At 42.9% G+C, this 20,830-nt stretch overlaps 1 protein-coding gene across 1 annotated transcript in view; it reads right to left on the reverse strand.

The window, feature by feature from the left end:
• Window positions 1-1,141: 1,141 nt before the first annotated feature.
• The window catches only part of SMYD2 (SET and MYND domain containing 2), a 31,410-nt gene continuing 11,721 nt past the window's right edge, over window positions 1,142-20,830 (reverse strand). Inside the window, exons 3-12 of the mRNA XM_082047383.1 lie at window positions 20,505-20,615; window positions 18,831-18,891; window positions 16,164-16,288; window positions 12,341-12,408; window positions 10,455-10,557; window positions 7,979-8,089; window positions 6,071-6,191; window positions 5,109-5,283; window positions 3,608-3,716; window positions 1,142-1,542 (exon numbers count right to left, since the gene is read on the reverse strand). Of these exons, the coding sequence (XP_081903509.1) occupies window positions 1,462-1,542; window positions 3,608-3,716; window positions 5,109-5,283; window positions 6,071-6,191; window positions 7,979-8,089; window positions 10,455-10,557; window positions 12,341-12,408; window positions 16,164-16,288; window positions 18,831-18,891; window positions 20,505-20,615 (1,065 nt within the window). The 3' untranslated portion in view covers window positions 1,142-1,461. The remainder of the gene's footprint in view (window positions 1,543-3,607; window positions 3,717-5,108; window positions 5,284-6,070; window positions 6,192-7,978; window positions 8,090-10,454; window positions 10,558-12,340; window positions 12,409-16,163; window positions 16,289-18,830; window positions 18,892-20,504; window positions 20,616-20,830) is intronic.

The following is a 20,830-nucleotide window of genomic DNA, read 5'->3' on the forward strand; positions in this document are numbered from 1 at the left end:
TGAAGAACCTCTGTAAACCACAATCCAAGTTTTGCAGGGCAAGGCTCCCACTGGTGTGCATGCTCGGTTAATCTACCTGGGCCCTGGACAGATTTTCTGAAACAATGGTCCTATTTCACTGGACAAGGGTTTACTTGACAAAGGAAAGTTAAGATAAAAATAGTCAGCTGGTGCCCTCCTCCTAGGCTTGGCTGTAGCTAAGTGAGTGGCCTTGGCTTTCTGGAATCATAAGATCTGGTGCAGTTTTATATACTCCAGCAACAGCTGCTGGCTGGAGAGCAATGAAAGTTTTCTGCAAAGTGAGCTGACAAACCCTTGTTCCCTAGCAGTTTTATTTTCAGAGCAGCGCTTACAAGAAAGAAAATATGATGAAGTTCTTAATGTGGTGTCTCTCTCATCATACTGTGAAAGCAGTAAGGAATGGTCACATAGTTCTGCTGTGCAACATATTTCACCTTGGGTGTGGGAAGCACACAGCCACACTCTCCCTCCCTTCCCCATCCTTAAAAGCAATCTCCTGCCACTGAGCTAAATGGAGAAAAAAAACCCTTCCATTCTTATGTATGGGCAGAGAAAGCCAAGTCCTGGATTTTTTTCCTCAAAAAATGTTCTTATTCCTTTATGAAAAGTAATCCCTAATGTATTAATAGAATACTTTTAATCCACTGGAGGCAAAGGTATGGCTATAAAGAAATATGAGCTCTCCTCTGCCGTAAATTCACTTTAACTTGTAAAGGGCATCAAAAAGCCATAGGTTGTGCAGTTGATGTCTTGTGCAAGCCTTTGAGGTCTGAGGTAGGTGTCAGTGTTCTCTCTGCACGACATGCTGAGCTCTGGGTCCTTACAGTGATGAATCTCCACCTGCCAGGAGCGGTGATGGGGCTGCAGCTTACCTGGCTGAGGGAATGCTGGTGGCTTTCCTGCACAATGGGCATTTCCCCTTCCTCCCAGCTAAACCACTGCAAACAAAAATGATTTGTGAAAAGAAGAGTTGGATACACTAAGCCAATCAAACAAAAAAAACCACACCCACCAACCTACAGCTTTTGCTAATTAATTTGTCAGATTAAATGAAACAACTCGGGCAAAAGTAGATGTCATACAACTCTTGCACTCAGGTAGGTGTACAAGTGCAACCAGGATGGGTCAAGACCACTTTATTTACTTTACACAAGATACACATTAAAATCCATAAAGAAAAAAAAAAGGCAGTTTTTGCACAGCTGTCAAAAGGCATAACCCTGAACAACCATGGATGCTTCCTTAAAAAAAAAAAAAGGAGAAAAGGACAATTGTAGATGTGTGGGAGCCAGGAACATTTTGCAAGGCTTAAGTGTGTTTGTCATTCCAATTATAGGACAGAACTGCGTTCGTACTCTACCACTTTTCAAAGCACGCCTAAAGGTTTCCATAACAAGGCTTTTTAAATAAAGGTTTGAAGGATTGCATAGATTCAAAGGCTCAGTGATCCTCTAATTCCTTTTTGATCTCTGAAATGTATGGATGATCCTTCCCGTGTGCTACTTCCATGATAGCAATTGCCTATGAAAAGAAAAAATATTCACACAATTGATTCATATATAACACCAGGCTATAAATACTCTCTTTAGAGGTTTGAAACAGTCTGACACCTCTAGCTACTTTTTGTCCCCTTGTAGTCATAAACCCAGTAGGAAATAAAATGAATTTCAAAACTAAGTAATAAAGGTTTTACATTCAGAGAATACATCTTTCATCTTAAAGGATCCCAAAGCACCTTTCAAAACGGTATTTCTGACAAAACTACTTTGAATGCAACCAGCTCCAGGACAGAAAACTGCAAGTGGGGTGGGTAATAGTCTGGCAGAGGACTTAACCAGTATCAGACAGAGCTTGTTCCTACCAATTTACCCTTCAGCTGTCAGCCCGAGGAGCAGGCCTAGCGCAGACACTGCATTAAGGCTTTTTAGACTTGGTTCTGTAAACACTCCACCGGTTCTAGGGACTCCCACTGCTTTATGAAGGAAGCAATGACTGAGGCAACCCCTGAGGCAAAAGCAAGACCTTGTCAGATTGTGACAGATGCTGCTGTGCCCGGTTCCCTCCCGCGTCACCTGCACCCTGCTCTGGTCCTATGAGGGAATGTTTCAGGCAGCCAAACCCACCCGACTTGCCCTTTCCTGCCACTGTCCACACAGCATTATATGGTGGGTGCAGAGGCGAGATCTCCACTCGAGAAAAGGACAGCTGTGGCCCCAAACACACGTACTAAAAGACACCAGCAGACAGGACTGAAGGAAGTGAGTTTGGAATAAGTCTGATAACATTTAAAGACCACAGCGCTAAGCTAAAGCAAGGAACTGCAGCATCCTGGCCCTCAGAGCGTTTAGTCATTTTCTCCTCGGGAAACATTCATGGAATTATGCTCTTGTATTCATCAAGTCAGCACCACAAGAGCCTTTGGTTCCACCTCAGCAGCAGTGAGCAGTGACACCGTTCTTGCCCCTGCCCAAAAGCAGAAAGAAGGGCCTTCGGGACCAGCTCCTTGCAAACTCACAGAACAATGGCTTTGTTTTGCCACTAAATCCCAAATACCAGGGGCTGGCACAACTTCGGGCAGTTCCTGTAGGCAGCTTTTGGAAGTGAGTCATTAGAAAATGTTTGTGTTAGGAAGCTAAATGTGGCAACAAATCTACCTGCAGTTCCCAACCCCCCCAATCCTATGTTCCTGCTGGCACAAAGCCCAGTTTTACTCCAAGCTTTAACACCACAGTGAAGGAAAACCTATGTTAATTTTAAACTAGGCAACAGTTAAATTTTAGAGCATATTTTCTTGTAGTATCTTTCACCATGGCTGGATGGCTCTGTTATTGCTGGCTAAAAACTTGCCAGCATCTAAAAAGGAAGAAACAAAAAAATCGTGACATTCCACACCAAGTCATTATATGCTACAGTAGTCACTGATGCTTAAGAAACTAAAATAAACTTCTGTCCAACAACAATAGGGGAAGAATGTCAAGAAACACGGTACAGACCAATAAAAAGAAGAATAAAAATCTAAATAATGAAGAACAGACTAATAAAAAGTGGTGAAGAAAAATGTAAAACCAAATGCTGTATTTGCCAATTTCAGCATTACCAGATGCACTGAATTCCCTGCAGCTATTTAAAAACCAATTGGTTCCAGAACAAATAACCACCAAAAGCATGCTTAGTTTAACTTGGATATAGAAATCACAGGCATCAATGAAACACTATGTGCCTTTTATAAAAGCCAAGCATTTTTTCTGTCCTTACCTAGCAAGTGAGGAGAAGCTCGAGTTCTGCTTCACTTACACTAGTGCAGCTCTAGCTCAGTGAAGAACGTATAGCAAATGTCTAAGTAACTCTCACTCCAGCTGCTGCAGCAGAGCTCCACTGTGAAAAGGTAAGAGCCCTTTGTATGCAAGAACAGACCTATACTGCATATTTGGAAAAATCAAAACCGAGCCAAAAATCCAGTAACCAAATATTTTCACACATGGTGCGTTTCCCACCAAGCCAGGCTCACTGACAGAGAAGCACATAGTGTTTCAACGATCCCATGCCTGAACTGGTATTATTAATGAAGAAACCAGGAAATAAATACCCTCTTTAGGGCTTTAACTCCAGCCGCTCTGTTCTCCAGCGCCATATAGAGTCTCCCTAGTTTCAGCCACATGGAGGCAACGTTCAGTGAGTAGGAGGGATAATGTTTACTGCACGAAAGAAAGAAATTCAGCTTTATCAAACCTGGCAGTTTCAGAGCATTTTCCCAGCCCCCAGCTCCCTCTGAGGGGGCAAGAAGCTGCCTGTCACTGCCCCTGCCCATTCCCCGCTCATCCCCTCTGCCATGGCTGCCAAGAGTCAGTGCCAATCGCGTCTGGGATGGGGACGCCTGTCAATTGGGAATTGAACTGAGAGTACCATATGCCTCTGAACAGCTGTCAGATGGCAATGACTTTCTGCCACTAGTTTTAATCTCGCCAGCGACAGAAAGAGCCTGCATTGTCAGGAGTTTTTGGAGCCACCCTACACCCACAGAAGTAACTCTCTGCCTGTTCTGCTATAGTTGGTCTTTGCTGGAAAGCAAGGGGCCCTTGGCAGCACATACAGCAGACACCATTCTGTACTCACTCACCGAGCGAGCAGAGCCCGGTTCAGCAGAGCTGACCTGGAATGCCAGGCTCAGAGCCAGAGGAGCTGGGCAAGTCCCAGGGAAGATAAATAGTACTGAGCCCCCGGGCGGGGGGGAAATGTTGGCTCCTTCTTTGTATCGCTGCTCTCTGCCAAGTGATCTGTGACTTTACATTGGCATCTGCTCCAAAGGGAGAGCTTTGCTTGCGCTCCCCCCGGCTGGCAAGAAAGTCACGAGAATCTGCTTGGGAGATTCACGGCAGGATCAGATAGAGCGTGTAACTGGCCGGCTCTAACACCCAAGATCGCTACTATAAAAACACAGAAAAATTTATTGGAGAGAGTACTAATGTTTTCCCGCAGAGGCTGTGTCCTGCCTTGCCCCACACGGGGCTTTGGCCCGCACACTCCCCCAGGCCTCCAGCTCCCAGGCAGTGGGATCAGAGATACAGGGACACCCACAGCTCGAGCGCAGGAGCTGAGCTCAGCCCCAGCCTGGGGCCAGGCTCCACTCTCCCCCAGCCACGGTGCTGCTGCAGGGAGAAAGGACGGGGACGGGGCAGGAGGGTGACAGCAAGAGCGGGTTTTGCCTCTATTGCCTTCTACAAAATATTCACTGCAGGTGCAATTCCAAGCTCTGCTTTAGTGAAGTATTAGGATATTAAAAAAAAAAAACCCAACAGTATTTATCTAGCTAAGCAGAACGAGCACAGTACCCAGGGTGGGACAAACTTATTTTGAGAACTCAAAGCAAGCATTTCAGAGTCACCTCCTGCTAAATATTGCAGACCACATTTTGACAGTAACAAAATCTGGCCCAGCACTCAAACATTCCTTTTCAAGTAGTGATGTAATGGGTAGAGTGTTTACACAATACGTACTGAGAGAAGCGATCTCTGCCCAAACTTGTCTTAATTATTCAGATTACTGAATTAGAGCACTGAAAAATAAAAAAAATAGAGTCCTGCGTTTACCTGTATGGTCTGATAATTTTTTGCCCATAACGCAGTGCACCTTCCCAGTCCTGCACGTAGAGGCAGACACCCATGGCCTGGTACATCATATGTAACATGTAAACATTACTGTCTTCAAAAACTGCACCCATCTTGTCCAGGCTGAGTTCACAGATCTCCAGTAATTCACTAGGAGGTATCAAGAAGTCAAGGAACCAAATAAATAGATGGCCTCTCATTAGACAACTACCTGGCAACGCCAAAGAAACGCAACCGGAACTTGTTCAGAATGGTTCTGAAAAGTTCTCTTTTCTCTCAAATGGTACCCAAGCATCTATGCTACAACCCCAGAGCTACTCCAAGAAGTATTCTACACTCAGAGGTATTCTGCTCATGAGATTATTCCCCCTCCTACTCAGATATTCTACAAAACTACCTTTCAGATTTAAAAGGCAACAAAAAAAGCAGCTTTCCTGTATCACCACTGCACCAGCAATGTATCAGAAGAGGGAGTGAAATTCCCCATGCAGTGGGTACCAACAGCCTGGGCTGCTTTTGGTCCTGTCAATCCTGCATTTCTGTCTGCGCCGCACCACTGGTACAACAGGTAGGATTATAACCACCAGCAGTAGCTGCAGCCTCACACACAGTCCCTCAAAAGCGGGCAGTATTACACTAGACTAACCCAAGCTCAGACCTACACTCACTCTAGTCTCTGGCTTGTTGTGGAGGCAGTCATATGCTGCACTCTTAGAAACGGAGACCTGCACAGCAAGAAACTAACAGGGGGTCTCACAATCTCACACCACCTGTAACGTTAAACTGCCCCATGTCTCCACGGACAGCTCTTCAGACACAACGAGGACAGAGGTAAGTTTAATTCCTAACAGTCAGAGTATTCTTCCTGCAGATATTTCTGAAGCGATCCAACAGGTAAGATTTTCAGGTCACACACCAAGCCAGGGTAGTGAGACAAAGGATATATTTATAGTGTTTGGCTCGCCTGAATTCCTCAATCACGTTCCTAGCATATTTGATCATGTCCCGCACCATTTCTGCTGATGGAGGATCATTCAGCTTGCGGATTTCCAGTTTCTCTTTATCCTGAAGGAAACACAATGGACATTATAAATGTAGGCTTCAAGCCTTACAAATAAAGGTGCACCTGCTACACAGAATTACTCTAATAAAAAGACACAGATGGGAAATTAAGCTCTTCAAAGAATGTAAAACCAAAGGTGGATGTGCACCTGCAATTTTTCTCTAAAGCCTTGGCTGGGAATCCTAGAATCCTCTGCACCTTCCAGTTCATCTGCCATTCTCTACTTCCATGAAGTCCCTTTCTTTTGGGAGATGCAAGAGCTTTTCAATTTTGTGATGAAAGCAGTTTTACATAGGAAATTTCACTGCTTCTAAGAGATTAAGGATTAAAACAAATCTAGTTTGAAGGCTAGAAAAGCTCAAAAACCTTAGGCCTACCACCAAGTGAGAGCTCAGTGGAAAACAAGATGACATTAAATACAGAAAAGGATCCTTCGCATCTACAGACAAAACCACATTTCCCCATATTTCGTTATTTCTGCTGGACAGCTCCACTTACTCTTATCTTTCTATCTAACTTACTACTTCATGAAGAGTCAGCTGCAATCTGGAGACAATCTTTTGCTGTTTAAGCCTTGTAGTGTTGCTAGATTTCTTTTTCCTTTCTTATTTCATCTGACAGCTGAGAGGACTATAGGGGACTCTTTCCAGAGCTGAAGGAGGCTGAGTGACAGGTGATTCCCCAAGTAGCTTCTTGTTAGAAATCACAGATGAAATCCTGGCTTCGTTAAACTCAGTGGCAAAATTATCAAGGTAACTGTGGGGAAAAACACAACTATGGTGTCAGCAGAATAGCCCCGAACGAGATTAGGTACCATTCAGCAAACAAAGTTACAAAAGGTGACACCATTTAGAGGAAGGAGATGGTTGTCTGGTCAGTTTGGGAAGCAGCTCTTAAAAGGACACCTTTGTGAAAATTGGGGGAAAAACAATCTGGAGCTTAAGGATTAGATTCTGCCAGCCTGGCTGAAATTGGCTGGAATGACAGGTGAGCCACACAAAGCTCAGCTCTCCTAGGACCTCCAGTGAAGGAGGTCCAAATGGCTGCACAGGCACAGTTGTTTTGGTATCTGTTGGGTTTGGGTGCCTTTTCCCCCCGTAAGTGCTTTTCTTCAAAATAATTAACACTTTGTTTTAGGGAACCCTGCCTGGATGTCTGTCTTCAACCTCTGAAGGGCACCAGGTGATGTCTAATGGACCTAAGTCTGGCCGGCACATCACAAGGGGCTGTGACCCAGGACCACTCTGTCTGTGAGAAGATGGTATGAAGCCACTGCAGGAAGCCAATTTTGCAGATTCTGATGGGTCTCCAAACCACTCAGCAATGTCATACGACACAACCCAGAATTGACCGAGATGTCCCAACCAGGCACTGCAGCAGCACTCTAACGCAGAACAGGACCGCAGAAATGCCCCAAGCAAGATTCACTCACTGGGAGTTGCTAAAAAACATGCAGTTACAAAAAAAAAAAGCCCAAACAAACAATTCTGAGCTGAATTCTTTTGGCCAGGTAGCACAGACACTATATAATTACCTACTTTTAACAAAGTTTTCATCTTTGCTTTGTAGCTCAACTTTAAATAGGCCTCCACCAGGAAGCTTCCTGACGTGTCATGATGACAGTGGAAAAAATGAGTATCAGAAAGTATTCTAGACAGAAAAACAAAACCACCCCCCTGCTATATTATCCTACTTTCCAAAATGTAATTAAACCAGATAGAATATCACATCCAAGGACGCGGGTAGGTGCCTTGACAGTCAGAAGCATATTTCACACTGATTTTGTTACCTTTTCTTTTGTAACGCACTCCCTGCAATCACAATTAAAGAAATATGAGTCTCTTAACCGGTCATTTCTGTCTTCTGTGGGATACAACAGGTCAATATAGCTGGTAAAAACCTATATGGCAAAAACAAAGCAGTCAGTGAAAAGCAATGTAACTATATGTATTTACCACTACTAGTTCTGATATATGTAGTACAATGACCACATATTCAAGCAACTTGTGCGTGTCTGCAGCCACGTCTCATTTCAGGCCTCTCAGCAGCATCAGGAGTTGCCATTTGTGAACTCAAACTGACAGAGAAGTGTTTCCTTTACTTTTCGTTATGGAATTTCCCTCAAATATTACCCTGGCTTAAACCCAGGGCAGCAAGATTCAGGTGTGGATAAGGAAACTAATCACAGCGTAAATCTCAGGCTCCTGTCAGACTACAAAGAGATGCCTACTTTTCAGAAGTAAAAAAATTATTTCAGATATCCAGCCTAGGATAAATTACAGTGGCCTGGTTCTTTAGAGGCTGGAATCTCCGATTTTTCTTTCTGAAAATCCGCAAGAATTGGGGCAACAGCAGTCACTCGTAGCTTCAGAAACTTAGGACAAGACCTTTAGATCTCTGAAAAGAAAAGAGGCCCACTGCTCCAGTTCTAGGAGAATGAATATCAGATTTACTTCAGCAGCTATATTTTAAAGCAAAAAATCCTGCTTTTGAACATTTTAAAGGCCCTTCACATACACTATTCTTAAGTTTTTCTCTACTTTAGTGTTCTTCAGAAAAGAACCCCTGCAACTAGCTTTAATGCTCTCTTTTTAAATGTGATATACCCTAAGAAATATGTCATATGCAGAGTGCAGTTGATCATTGTGCAGACCAAGGAACAGCTTTAGTTCCATTTCCCCATTTATACTTATTTGAAATGCTTTGCTCAGTCTTTATGCTTAAGGTTTCTTTCTTCTTTGAAGTAAAATGTACATGTAATTTCATACAGTACATGTTCTTCTTATTGTGTATGATCTCACACTTGCCCTCAAACTCCTCTCCTCCCTTCCCTATTTTCAAAGCACACAAAATGCAGGAAATACATTTACAGCAAAAATTTTGAAAATGTTGCGATGCAATGGCTGCGTTGAACCTGAAGATGGAGACACAGGCCACAAGACCGCACAGAGCCCAAGCAAAACCAGAGCTCGCACTTGTAGAAGTCGTCAGTGTCAGAAAAGTAAATGTGCAAAAGCCGTGAGGTCCTGGAGAACCGATGCAGCTTCTGAGACACAAGTCAATCAAAAGAGGATGCCAAGCAAGGCAAATACTCCACATCTCTACCCCTCAGAGTAAGCCTTCCCTAGAATAGCGAAAATGTCCAGGATTCCACAGTAAAATTCCAAAGCCAGGATCAGTCCTTGTCCATTACCACAATGCATCTGCAGTGACTGCCAACATCACAGACAAAGCATTAGTAAACGGCATAAAAAGAAGTTGCTCACCCGAGTCATTCACCCTTGGCTCCAGCAACTAAACTCACTTTGTTTACAATGGTGAACAGCTATAATCCACAAAAATAACCTCTCTTCCCTTCTTCAGAACTGGTATCACATATTTCAGAAAGTGGCAGGAGTTATCAAAGTCAAATCTGAACTTACTTTGATCAGCATTTACCTCACCTGCTAAATTAACATTAACAGATGAGCCACTGAAACTCTAGGCAAACTCCATCCCCAGAGTGAATGTTCTGTATCTTCATTCCCTGAAGATATTTGAACATCCTCCTCAACTCCGTTTAACATCTTTTTTCAATTTTTGTTTTTTTTTTTTTTTAAAAGCAAAAAGCAGCTGTGCTGCTGAAGACCCCCTGCCACATGGATTATTTGATTGAAAGTTTTAAGGCAAACCTAGAGCCTTACTCAATTTCACAGAATTTTATCCATCACTGTTCAGCTTCACTCCACCCAAGAACACACACTTATTCTTCTGTGACTTCCCAGCAAACGCTGCTGAATTGATATGACCGAGTCCCATGATTTGTGGACGCTCTGTCCAAACAGAAGTCAGAGGACTTATCTGTACCCATTTACCTTGTTTATTCTGGCTTCGATTTCAATACATTACTATTATACTGGGAACTATTATAGCAGTAATAATTTGCTTTGATCTTGGAATTTCAAAGCACCAGCCAAACATAAGCAAACTCAGCCTCATTTTACAGATGGGTAAACTGAGACAGGGTCTGGCAGCTGCGCAGTGACTGCTGCAGGTGCCCTTCCCTCGTTTTAGCTCAAAATAGAATCCTGCCTCCGAGAATTGCTTCAGTCCTCCAGAGCCAGCACCACTTCTCCAAAGCAGCATCATACCCTTCTCTGAGAAACAAGAGATCCTTCCTCCCCATTATTACACCATCATCTAATTCAAATGAATCCTGAAAAGCAGAACGGATCCTACCTTCAGGATGCGCGTCTACAGAGTACAGTCAAACCCGGAGCATTTACCTCTTCTCCAGGCTCAATCTCTTTAACAGCTCTGACTTCAGCCAAGGTTCCCTTGTAAGTTACGATGACATTTGGGCAACAGCTATGGTTCATCAACGCAACACTGTAAAAGTAAAAAAGTAAATCTTTCCTGCCACCACCACCAAAAGCAACGGGCAAAAAGTGAAGCACTTCACCCAACTAGTAAGTCTGAAAGATTGAGTCAGCCTCTCTCTGTAAGCTGTTCTTATCCTGAGGTAGCCCTTAACATGAAGGTAGCCCTTGGGAAAATCTGTTGCACTGTTATTTATTCTAATGATACAGGGAATGGCTGTGCTAATGAATCATTACAGTCTTTAAATCCTATTATTGCAGGATAGACAAGTTATTGTTTTCCCATTCTTATTGTACAACGGGACAGCTGACAGGGGTGTTCAGGTAATTCAGCTATCAACGTCCTATTTAGGTACCTATGATAGACAGACTGTTTTCCCCAGAGGAGAAAGAAAGAAAAATAAATTTAACCTAAAGGAAACAAGCAAATACAGGAAAATGAGTCATTTGCTGCATCGCAACTTAAGATAGGTGTTAAAATTTTAGCTGGCTTCTGTGCAAACATAACCAGCCTCCATGTTTGAAGTGGGAGGGAAGAGATTTCTGTCTGTTATACAAGCACGCAGCTTAACACAGAAACTTGGACTGCTAGAGAAAGTACTCCCTGTTATGACCAGGCTTGGAGAAAGTGCAGTCTGCTGCTTATTTGAGATACAATGTATAATTTTAATTCATTCTCCTCCAATCTAGCAAAATAATAACTGCCTCTTCGCTCTTTTTAGCTCACGGGTACAACTGTTAAGTAGGAAAGATCTGGCTCTTGCATGCTGAGCATTTACAAACAAAGGATAGTGTTGGACATGTTTCCAGAATATCCTGGTTTAATACTCTCCTTTCCTCATCATGACCCTGATCCTGGGCATTTCAAGGCCTTAATTTCCAACCTGTAGGTCAGGGCTATGAACTTCAGACAGAGCTGCCTGAGGAAGGAGAATCCATGAAGCAGGAACTATCTACTGCTGCCCGTACGCAGCACTTAGCAAAATCAGGTCCTGCTTTAACTGGGCATCTGTACATTTCAGATTACTTTGACAGCGATAAGCTACTAATAATCTATGCCTCCCTCACAAGGAACACAATGTAAGCAGGCAGTGATAATACTTTCAGTGTAGGCTTTGCAAAGAACAGGGGCAGAAAATATCCTCCTTCACTACAACATTAAGTGGGAAGGACAGATTTAAATAGAAGAAATGTTCCTCAGCCTTAACAAGATCTGTGCTCCCTCGACCACAAACTGCAGCTAACACTTAACATCCGCAGTTTATTTGTCAAGCTAAGAAGCTTGTACATATTTTTTTCCACTGTCATAGCAACATAAAGCATTGCAGTTTTCAAAACATCTGAGGAGGCTGAAAGAAGTTATGAAAAGGATTTGCTGTTTGCCAAGGAACAAAGGCAGAAGGGATGTTGTTCAGAGAACACCAGGTACCCAGCCAGAACAGAAAGTTGTGAATAGAGCAAGTCACCTGCAATCCTCTTCATTTCGCTTTGATCATTACATGACATCCCTGTCCAGAACCTGCTAGCCAAGTAATTGTCTCCTACCAGCCTGTATATAGTTCACAATCTAAGCTTCAAAACAAATGACAAGTGCAATTTTACCAAAATTACCAGATTTTTAAGAAAACCTGCTGCATATCATTAGCCACATATTATTAGCTAAGTATGTTAAACGAGACAAGTATTTAATTAAATTTCTTTCAGTATGGATCTACTTCCATACATGTGCAAGAACCTTTGTTTGTTTTTAAATAAGTTAATTTCATTTTAAAAAAATATTAAAATCAACCTACTCAGGAAATATGGCTGATCCCAAATGAGAGAGTTCTTCATCTTCAATTGTGAAGCCATTACAGTTAACCTAAGGGGAAAGAGGCTAGATCAGCTTCTGGTCAGCAAAGCACTCCATGCTCATACATTACATTCTCAAACTTCAAAGGCAATTGCAGTAATTTGCTTACAATTTTCTTTCCACCTCACCAGTACTCCCAGGGAGCTATATGACATCTCAGAGAGTGGACAAAGTCCCCATGCAAAGGAACCTGCAGGACACCAAAGAACTGACAGCCCAAAACCTAGATCAGGGGTGTCATACTCATTTTCACTGGGGGCTACATCAGCCTCGCGGTTGCCTTCAAAGGGCCGAAATGTGATTTTAGGACTGTATAAGTGTAGGACATTCCTAAAATTACATTTCGGCCATTTGAAGGCAACCGCGAGGCTGATGTAGCCCCCAGTGAAAATGAGTATGACACCCCTGATGTAGGGGATTGCTCCTTGGAAGGCCGACCAAGAGAAATAGGGCTTGAAAAGAGAGGTAGGAAGTGTCAGCCAAAGCGAGACCATTGCAAACATGAACCGAAGCCTGACGCTGACCATTTGGCCATGACAAGTCAAGGGCTGAAGCAGAACTACACATGCCAAGAGCAACACGGGGATGAACAGCAGTAAACTCAGCCGGGCTGGGGCAGTACAGAGCTTTGATGGAGCTTGTGTTACAGAGACCTGCCACAATGACGTCTGTCATCAAGGGCTGCACACATCAGCTACAGCTGAACACACATAAAGAACAACAAAGGCAGTGAGAAAGACTTGAACCTAATAAAGACATAGAATAGGAGGGGACAGAAAAAGTACAAAGTATGAGAGGAAGTGCATTCCTAATTTAAACAGACACAGGATCAAAAGAGCTTGTTCAAAATTTTTTTTAATGGAATAGATTGAAGCATGTTTTAAAACCTTCTCCCTCTTTTACTCTCACTAAACTCAAGGGAATCTTACAGGAGTTTCAGCTTTGTTTCATGTGCATTTTCTGACCTTAAGTGACCAAAATGCAACTCAATCGAGCACTCTATTCCGATTTCACTGTGAGTCACATACATGCCAATATGAAGAGAACCCTCTCCACATTCACCAACATCTCCCTATAATCATCAAAAAGTTCACAGAAGAGCCAGTAAAGCATTAAAACAACTACTATCACGTGGCCAAGTCCAGCTGAAGCTACAATGGGCACAGGAACAATCAGTGAACTGCAGTGTAAGTATTTGTTCTGGAAGGGTAAGAGTTGACGACAAATGCTACCAACAATGATATGCCCGCAAGCTGGGACACAGCTCAGACTGGATTTTAGAAATGCACAAATACTTCCCAAAGCCACTCCTCAGGCATTAACTGTTTGGGATGAGTTCACGATTAAGGAAAGCATCCTGTTTCTCTGATTCACTCACCAGTATCTTTGCTTGATCTTTATGCTATTTTTAGCAAGGTAGCATCCAGAGACTCCCTGTCTCTCAAGATGAGCATGCTGCTGCACCAGCCAATGTATGAACATACCTGAACCAAACCCAAAATGTAATTGCTGAATACAAAAACAACAGAAAGGCAAGATCATATCAACAGCAAGTAAGAACGTAAGGCTACAAAGGCCAACAGGAAGAACAGCTTGATGGTTCTGAATCACAGGGAAATATTTAAAAATATGTAGTGAGTTATCATTAACTCCCCTCCACCAAGCCAGAGACAACACACTTCTTGATTTTATCATACCAGAAATGACACAAGAAGAAGAATTAGAAGGGATTAGATACCACTGGTTTCAACAAGTGAATGCATGACTAAAAAAGGCAACGTGGAGTGAAGAGACATGAGTAAAAAAACTAGAGCTTGAGGTTGTTCCCAATGGTGGAAAAGAGAATGTGCAAAGGGAGGCACAAAATTATGCAAGGTCTTCAAGGAAAGGATGAGACACTGGAACTTGAGACAAGAGAGAAGCTGTTTGAAAAGTATGACAAGGTGAGACTGAGGAGGAAGAGCACCAGTCTTGAGAGCTATGTTCCACAGGGGCAAAAGACAGTAGAATGATACCAACAGCTAGGGAAGAGAACGGTGAAAGGCAAGGATGGTTTGGACAACAATCTTTGCTCCACTCAAAAGGACCAATTACACCTTAACTGTGTTGAGTAACAAGCAACATCAGATAAAGGCCACAAAAAGCAGTGAGCAAGGAGTCGGAGGTATCCAAGTCCCAAACGACTGCCCTGAGTCACAGCGAGAAAGAATGCAGAATGGAGAAGCAAAGGAGACAACAAGAAGCCTGATAAAGTTTTGAAGCAAAACAAAGGAGCAGCAGCATGTCCATACTATTAGTTTTAGGTCAAGTTAACTAATTATTAGGAAACACTTTTGTACATATCAAGTAGTGACATGCCCCTGCTTCTTCTAGAAAGAGAAATGCTGGGGCTAAAACCTCAAAAGGTTGTGTCTTGTAAAACACTTCTGAGGAATATTCAGATGACCTTTGGAGATTTTCAGTTCAAAAAATTGCAATGTCCACAGTGACAGATAGTTGCCTGATGATCAGGATGAGCTTAAGGTGACACCTAAGGGTAACCTTAGACATCTACAGAGAAGACTGGATGGAATATCAGATCTGGGAGTCAGCAGATCACAGAAGTCAGCTAAAGTACCATGATCAGGTAGAGCTGGTTTCAAGACAGGACATGAAGCGAAAGTCATTATAGCCAAAATAATGTACGCTTCGTGAATTCTGCCCACATTCCAACAAAAATATTCAGAAACACAAGAAGAAACTGGATGTACTGATGTTTTTAAAGTAACCTTCTGACAAATACAAATTGTAAAGTCTTCAGAACAGAAAAAAATTTTTCATTGAAGGGAAATATAGAATTAGAAACAACACGGTGCATGACGAGCAGATGCTAAACCTGCTAAAGAATAACTCTCCTACAGAACAACAGTACTACTCTACTAAGGAAACAGTAACTGCACCTCCTTGTTGATAGATGTCCAGCTCCTCCGACCAAGGTATTGCCATCTCAGCTCTCATCATAGCAGTCAACATTTGTCCCCATCTCAAAAAAAATAAACTTTTTACTCAAACATTTAAAACTAGCTTATTTTGAAGTATAGGAGGAAAAAGAAGAAAATGGATCCTGCAGTATTCCACTGGTGTGTTACTCCATCCACTACAATACATTCAATTTAGATGCATATGAAAAGCAGGTGAGAAAAAAAGAGGTGACACATTTCAGAAGTTATCTAACTAGGTGTGCTGCTTTTCCTTCATCTCTCCAGATGACCAAACTACCTGACTGCATTTAAAAGACACAGATCAGATAAAAGTTTCAGACTGCTCTTTCTACTTCTCTGAAGTTTACTCCCTGGGAAGGTCAAACACAATGATGACCTGACCAGCAGGGATTTCCACAAGCTTCAAGCCTGAATGAAGGATTTTGCCTCTGCAGGGTCTCAGACCATCAGCCTTCCCTTTAAGCCCAACAACAGCAGCACTAGGCTTGGCCCCAAGAAGCCTAACTTTGACTGGGTCTAATACAGGCTTTTTCCCCTTCAGTGTTTGAGTAGCACCTCACAGAAACTCTACAGGCTAGAGCCTCTGCCCTCACCACTGAAATGGGGCACGTCCAAGCCACTTCTGCTCAAGGAAGTGGATCTTCTCCATCAAGCGCACTCCGCTCTCCCCTAAGATAAGCACAGAGATACCATTTCCATTGCTGTTAACATTTTTCCCCTTTCACAAAGGCTAAACTCCTACAGCACCCTCCACCTAAGCAGGCTGTGTTCTAGCCAACTTACTTGTGCAAAGAGAACTACAAGGGCAGCATTGTCAGGGTACTCCAAGTGCTTTGAGTAAAAGTGATGAAGAGCAGCAATGTCGTTCTGAATCAGCTCTCTCTTTTCATTGTCTAGTTTGTCAAGGTCTGTGGACAAAGAATACATGCCATTTCAGTAAGAGGAACACTTCCCCGGGGAACTGCAGCTAGACTTAGGTTAGAACAGGCTCAGACTTGAACAGGAACCCCTCAAGGAACAGCTCCTTGGAAGTACTGCAAGAAGTGTCTGTTCTTCCATAAACATAATGCTGCTTCTGCCAAAGCCACATGTGTACTACAAGACCATGGCAGGATTAAAAAGCATTTTCCAACATCTTTACATGAGCAGGTAACTGGACACACATTTCCCTTTCTTGGGAGAAGAAAGTGTTTTGAAGTGTTTTTGTTAACCCTGGCAAACAGAGGAGCCAGCCCCAGTCCCAGCCCTCTAGAAGCCTGTCAGCTGTGGGTAGCTATCCTCAGCTGTCTAACATGACCGTATGAGCCATGTGGTCCCATCTACTGCGGTACAAAGTCACACTCAACATCACTTTAAAAGAAGCTTTATATAGTCAAACTTCCTCACAAAGACCTCGTCTTTATCAGTACAAACCAGCCCAGAATTCCTGCTAAGGAAGGCTGCTCATCCCTGCTTTTAAAAGACATGATTTTTCCCAGCTCAGAGGTCCTCACTGTTTGTGGCCACGTGTGATAGGGACCTAGCAAAGGTTGACAAGGCTGGGGCTGGTCACCAGGGGCTCCCTTTGCAGAAAGAGGCAGAAAACATGAGGGCGCTCAGGAGTACAATCCACCTGACCTACTGCAGGCACCTGCTTCAGAAGCAAACAAAGCACACCTGAGAATGCCTCCATGGGCTGGGGGGTGACCATCAGAGGTGTGTTCAACCTGCAGATATCTGAGAATACTACGAGACAGTAGGAACATCAGTTGAAACGTCCTGGCACACCTGCCAAATGTATTGCCTTAGGAGTTTGTTCAGAGACTTACCCCTCAGGCCCATGACAGGTTCTAACCAAAGCTGTGACCACTAAACCCTTTCCTTCCTGGTCCCTGCAGAGTAACATAAATGATCGACCATATACTCCCCATTCCTTCTCCCTCCTCAAGAGCAGAGTGTTGGAATCTTTTTTCCTAATCCCCTCTCTCACAGTGGCAGTGCCACCAGCTCACTCCTGCTCTAAGAGAGCCAGATACACAGCAGTTTCGCCTCTCTGACTCAAAATAATAGCAGAGAGAAAAACATGCAGGAAGAGAAAAGGCTGCACAACGATGAAAGAAAGGGGAAATTATTTGTAAGAGCAGATGTGAATGACAGGAGAGTCACAAAAAATACTGGGGAACATGAAATGGCACAATTCAATGAGAACTAGGACAAATCACAAATAAGAAATATTGAGCTTCCAACTGACAGCCAGGTGCCTTTTCCTTTCCTGTGCAGGGCGCTACAAGGTGTGAGGCAACCGCTGAACATGGCAAAGAGATGAGTGTAGTAAACAAGGCAGAAGAAACAGGGGTTCTTACTAACAAAAACAGAAACAAAACAAGAGCTCCTAGAGGACAAGGGGGGACACTACAACAGGAAAAAAACATTTCAGCCTTTTAGCTCCCGAATTAATAAATTACTGAAGACAAACTGCAATGCAGAACATACAGAAATTACTACAGCACTTACCCATCCTCTTCAACCTCAGTTTGACTAACCTACCTGTAAAAATTACCCTTGCCTTAGGCAAAGTCAAATTTTGGCATTTTTCCCCTTTACTTCCCCAGTTGTCCCAACAGCTGTGCCAGGAGCTTTTGTTCAGGAAGCAAAAAAGACTGCAATCTTGCTGCGCTTGGTTACTCCTGCTACCTCAAGTCCTAGCAATGACAGCATTTATTCAGCATTTTATAAAGGGTTTTGGAAGCCATCAGAGTGAGAAATGTGAATACACAAACCTATTGTCTCCTTGTACATTACCCCCAGGACCAAGAAAGAGAAACAACAGACCAGTGAAAACTATGTGAGGATGGTTACTGGTTCCCTATAGTTACTGGTTGCTCAATTTCTATCCTTGCCTCACTGGACATAAACAGTAACCTTCCAGTTAAAAGCAAGCCATTGCTTCATCTCTTTCCTTGGATTATTTTGGAGCATTTAGGACATGGAATTTCAACACAATCATATATAACATGTCAGATTTGACTGGCAGTGACAGATACTGAAGCATAGTCCAGAGGGTTCTGCAATTAGCCCCTTAGTCACTGTCACCATCAAGCAACTGTGCTGTCTCTGATTTTATGCCTCCTGGTAACAAATAGTAGCTATTTTAATTTTACAACATTACAATTCTCAAAAGACACTAGACTACCAGAAAAGCCATGAGACGGATGTATGCTACATAATTAATTCTGTCTAGGTTTTCACCCTTGTTTCACAGCCCCGACAAGCGACCAAGAAGAAAAAAAAAAAAAAAAAGAGAAATAAGAGTACTGCACTTTCGAAAAAGGAGGAATCGCAATTCTCATTGTTTACTCCTTCCAACAGGAGTGGGATGCTCTGAAAGGTTTTGATGGAGCAGGGCCAGGGAGAACCAAATCATGAATACAGATATCTGCCTCTGTTTACCTGCAAGTCTTTTCTACTTACGTGATTCAAACTCTTTTACAGCAAGCAGCTTCTCCGACTGTGTTCTTTCAGGGTGAGTCTTCTAGCAATACGGGGGAAAAAAACAACAAGAAAATATTTTAATGTTTTATGTTCACAGTTTTGCCTACTCATTCATAAGCTGGGTACTCCTACCTGTAAAACCAACTCAAACCCACACTGTATGAAATTCAAAGAACTTGATGAACAGCAATGAGTTAAACTGACTGCCCTTAGTAAAGCCATAGAAATATCCTCTCTGCACCAAATTAGGCAGCCAAAGATTAACTCCTATCAAATTTATATACATAAACTGAACAGTATTTTAAATATGTCATTTGCTTTGTTCTAGACACCCAGAAAGCTGCTAACAATAGCAAGCAGGCAGGAGACAGGCTTCACTTTGAGGAAAGTGAATAAACTGACTGTTGACAGAGTTCAAAAGCAATGCTCCATTGTTGGCCTAAGGCCACTTCTTTGTAATCTTGGCCATTAAATATGGCTTTGCAGGTGGCCCAGCAGCTGAGGTTCAGGGACTATGGTTTGCATATTTAGCTTTTATATGACATGTAGGGTTCTCCCCCTCCCCCCTGTAAGCAATAAAAGCACAAATTTATTCCAATGACTTTTTTATCATTAAACATTCGATTTTGTTTGTGGATCACCACTAAATCACGCTTTAATAAAGTCACACACACATACACATCTACACACACAGCAAGTATGCAGCTACCTTCCCAGCAGGCCACCAAAATCCTCACTACATACAGTATCCAGGTTGCCCTTGTCACATAAGCAGACCTCAATCACACAAATATGCTTCAAAGAGGATTTATTTTTGCAGAGAGAGTTTAGAGCTCTACAAAGATACACAGCATAATAACCTTGAAACTCATGAATCCCATCCCCTCCCTGCAAGCACTTGTGTTATCCTCAGTATCCATATAGTTAGGGAACACTGAAATGGAGGTTGATGTTGCAATCTTATTTCCTTACTAATAATAAAATTTTTCTCCAAAGACTAAGGGCCTGAGATTTCTCCCTCAATCTCTGTTTTTCAGCAGTTAACTCCAGTAATTGTGAACATTTATACCTGAATGCCTTAGAGATGTTCTTGACTCCCAAACGTACTGGAAGTTATATACCACACAATACTACGCAGATACAGCTGAAAAACAGTACAACAGGCAACTGTTTCATAAAGATGTCAGTGCCTGCAGACAGATAACACCAGAAGCATTCCTCAGGATTTAACCATACACACCAAGTATCATTCTTCTTTCTCTTCATCAACGTGGCCGTGGCGCTGGGCTACACATGTAACCGAGAGCTCAAATCTACCAGAATGGAGGCTGAAGCACCACGCACATTGCGAAACTATCAGTAAACTTTTCCAGACTCTGTTCAACAGTATCTTGGCCATAAGTTACAGCCTCACTAGCTTTCTACCATCTTCCCCCAACAGTCTCCAGCTGGACTATGGTGGCCTTGACCCTGCTGCAGTGCCTGATGGTCAGTTTGTTCAGCTGCTCAAGCTCTGCGTTACACCCATCTGTACACAAGACACCAGCACGTATCTGCTTTGCAGGGACAGTTACTGTGGGTCAATTCTCATCTTCCTGCCTTCCCTGACACCCAGAGTAGGAACACATCTCCCGGGTTCAGCCTCCTGCTCACCTGTTTGGCAAGGATTCTCGCTGTTAGCCTCACGGTCTCTGAGGGATTCCAGTTCTGCCCAAAAGCGCACATGGCGGAACACTCTAGCTTGTGCATTGGCCAGTCTTCCTTCTGTAGAAATGTAGAAAAATATTTTTAAAAAAATAAGCCATGAAGATACAGTGATGAAAAAGAGGATGCAGCAAGTCCTGCCACATCCTAGAGGTCAAGTGAAATGTGTTTCCTTTGAAAAAATAAGATGACACTCACTAAATTTGAACAAAAGCTTGAGTCACATTTAAGGGGTACAGCTATCCTGCTTTTTTCAAACAAATTCACAAGGGATG

This window comes from Streptopelia decaocto, assembly GCF_964273445.1.
Source record: "Streptopelia decaocto genome assembly, chromosome: 3".
Lineage (NCBI taxonomy): Eukaryota > Metazoa > Chordata > Aves > Columbiformes > Columbidae > Streptopelia > Streptopelia decaocto.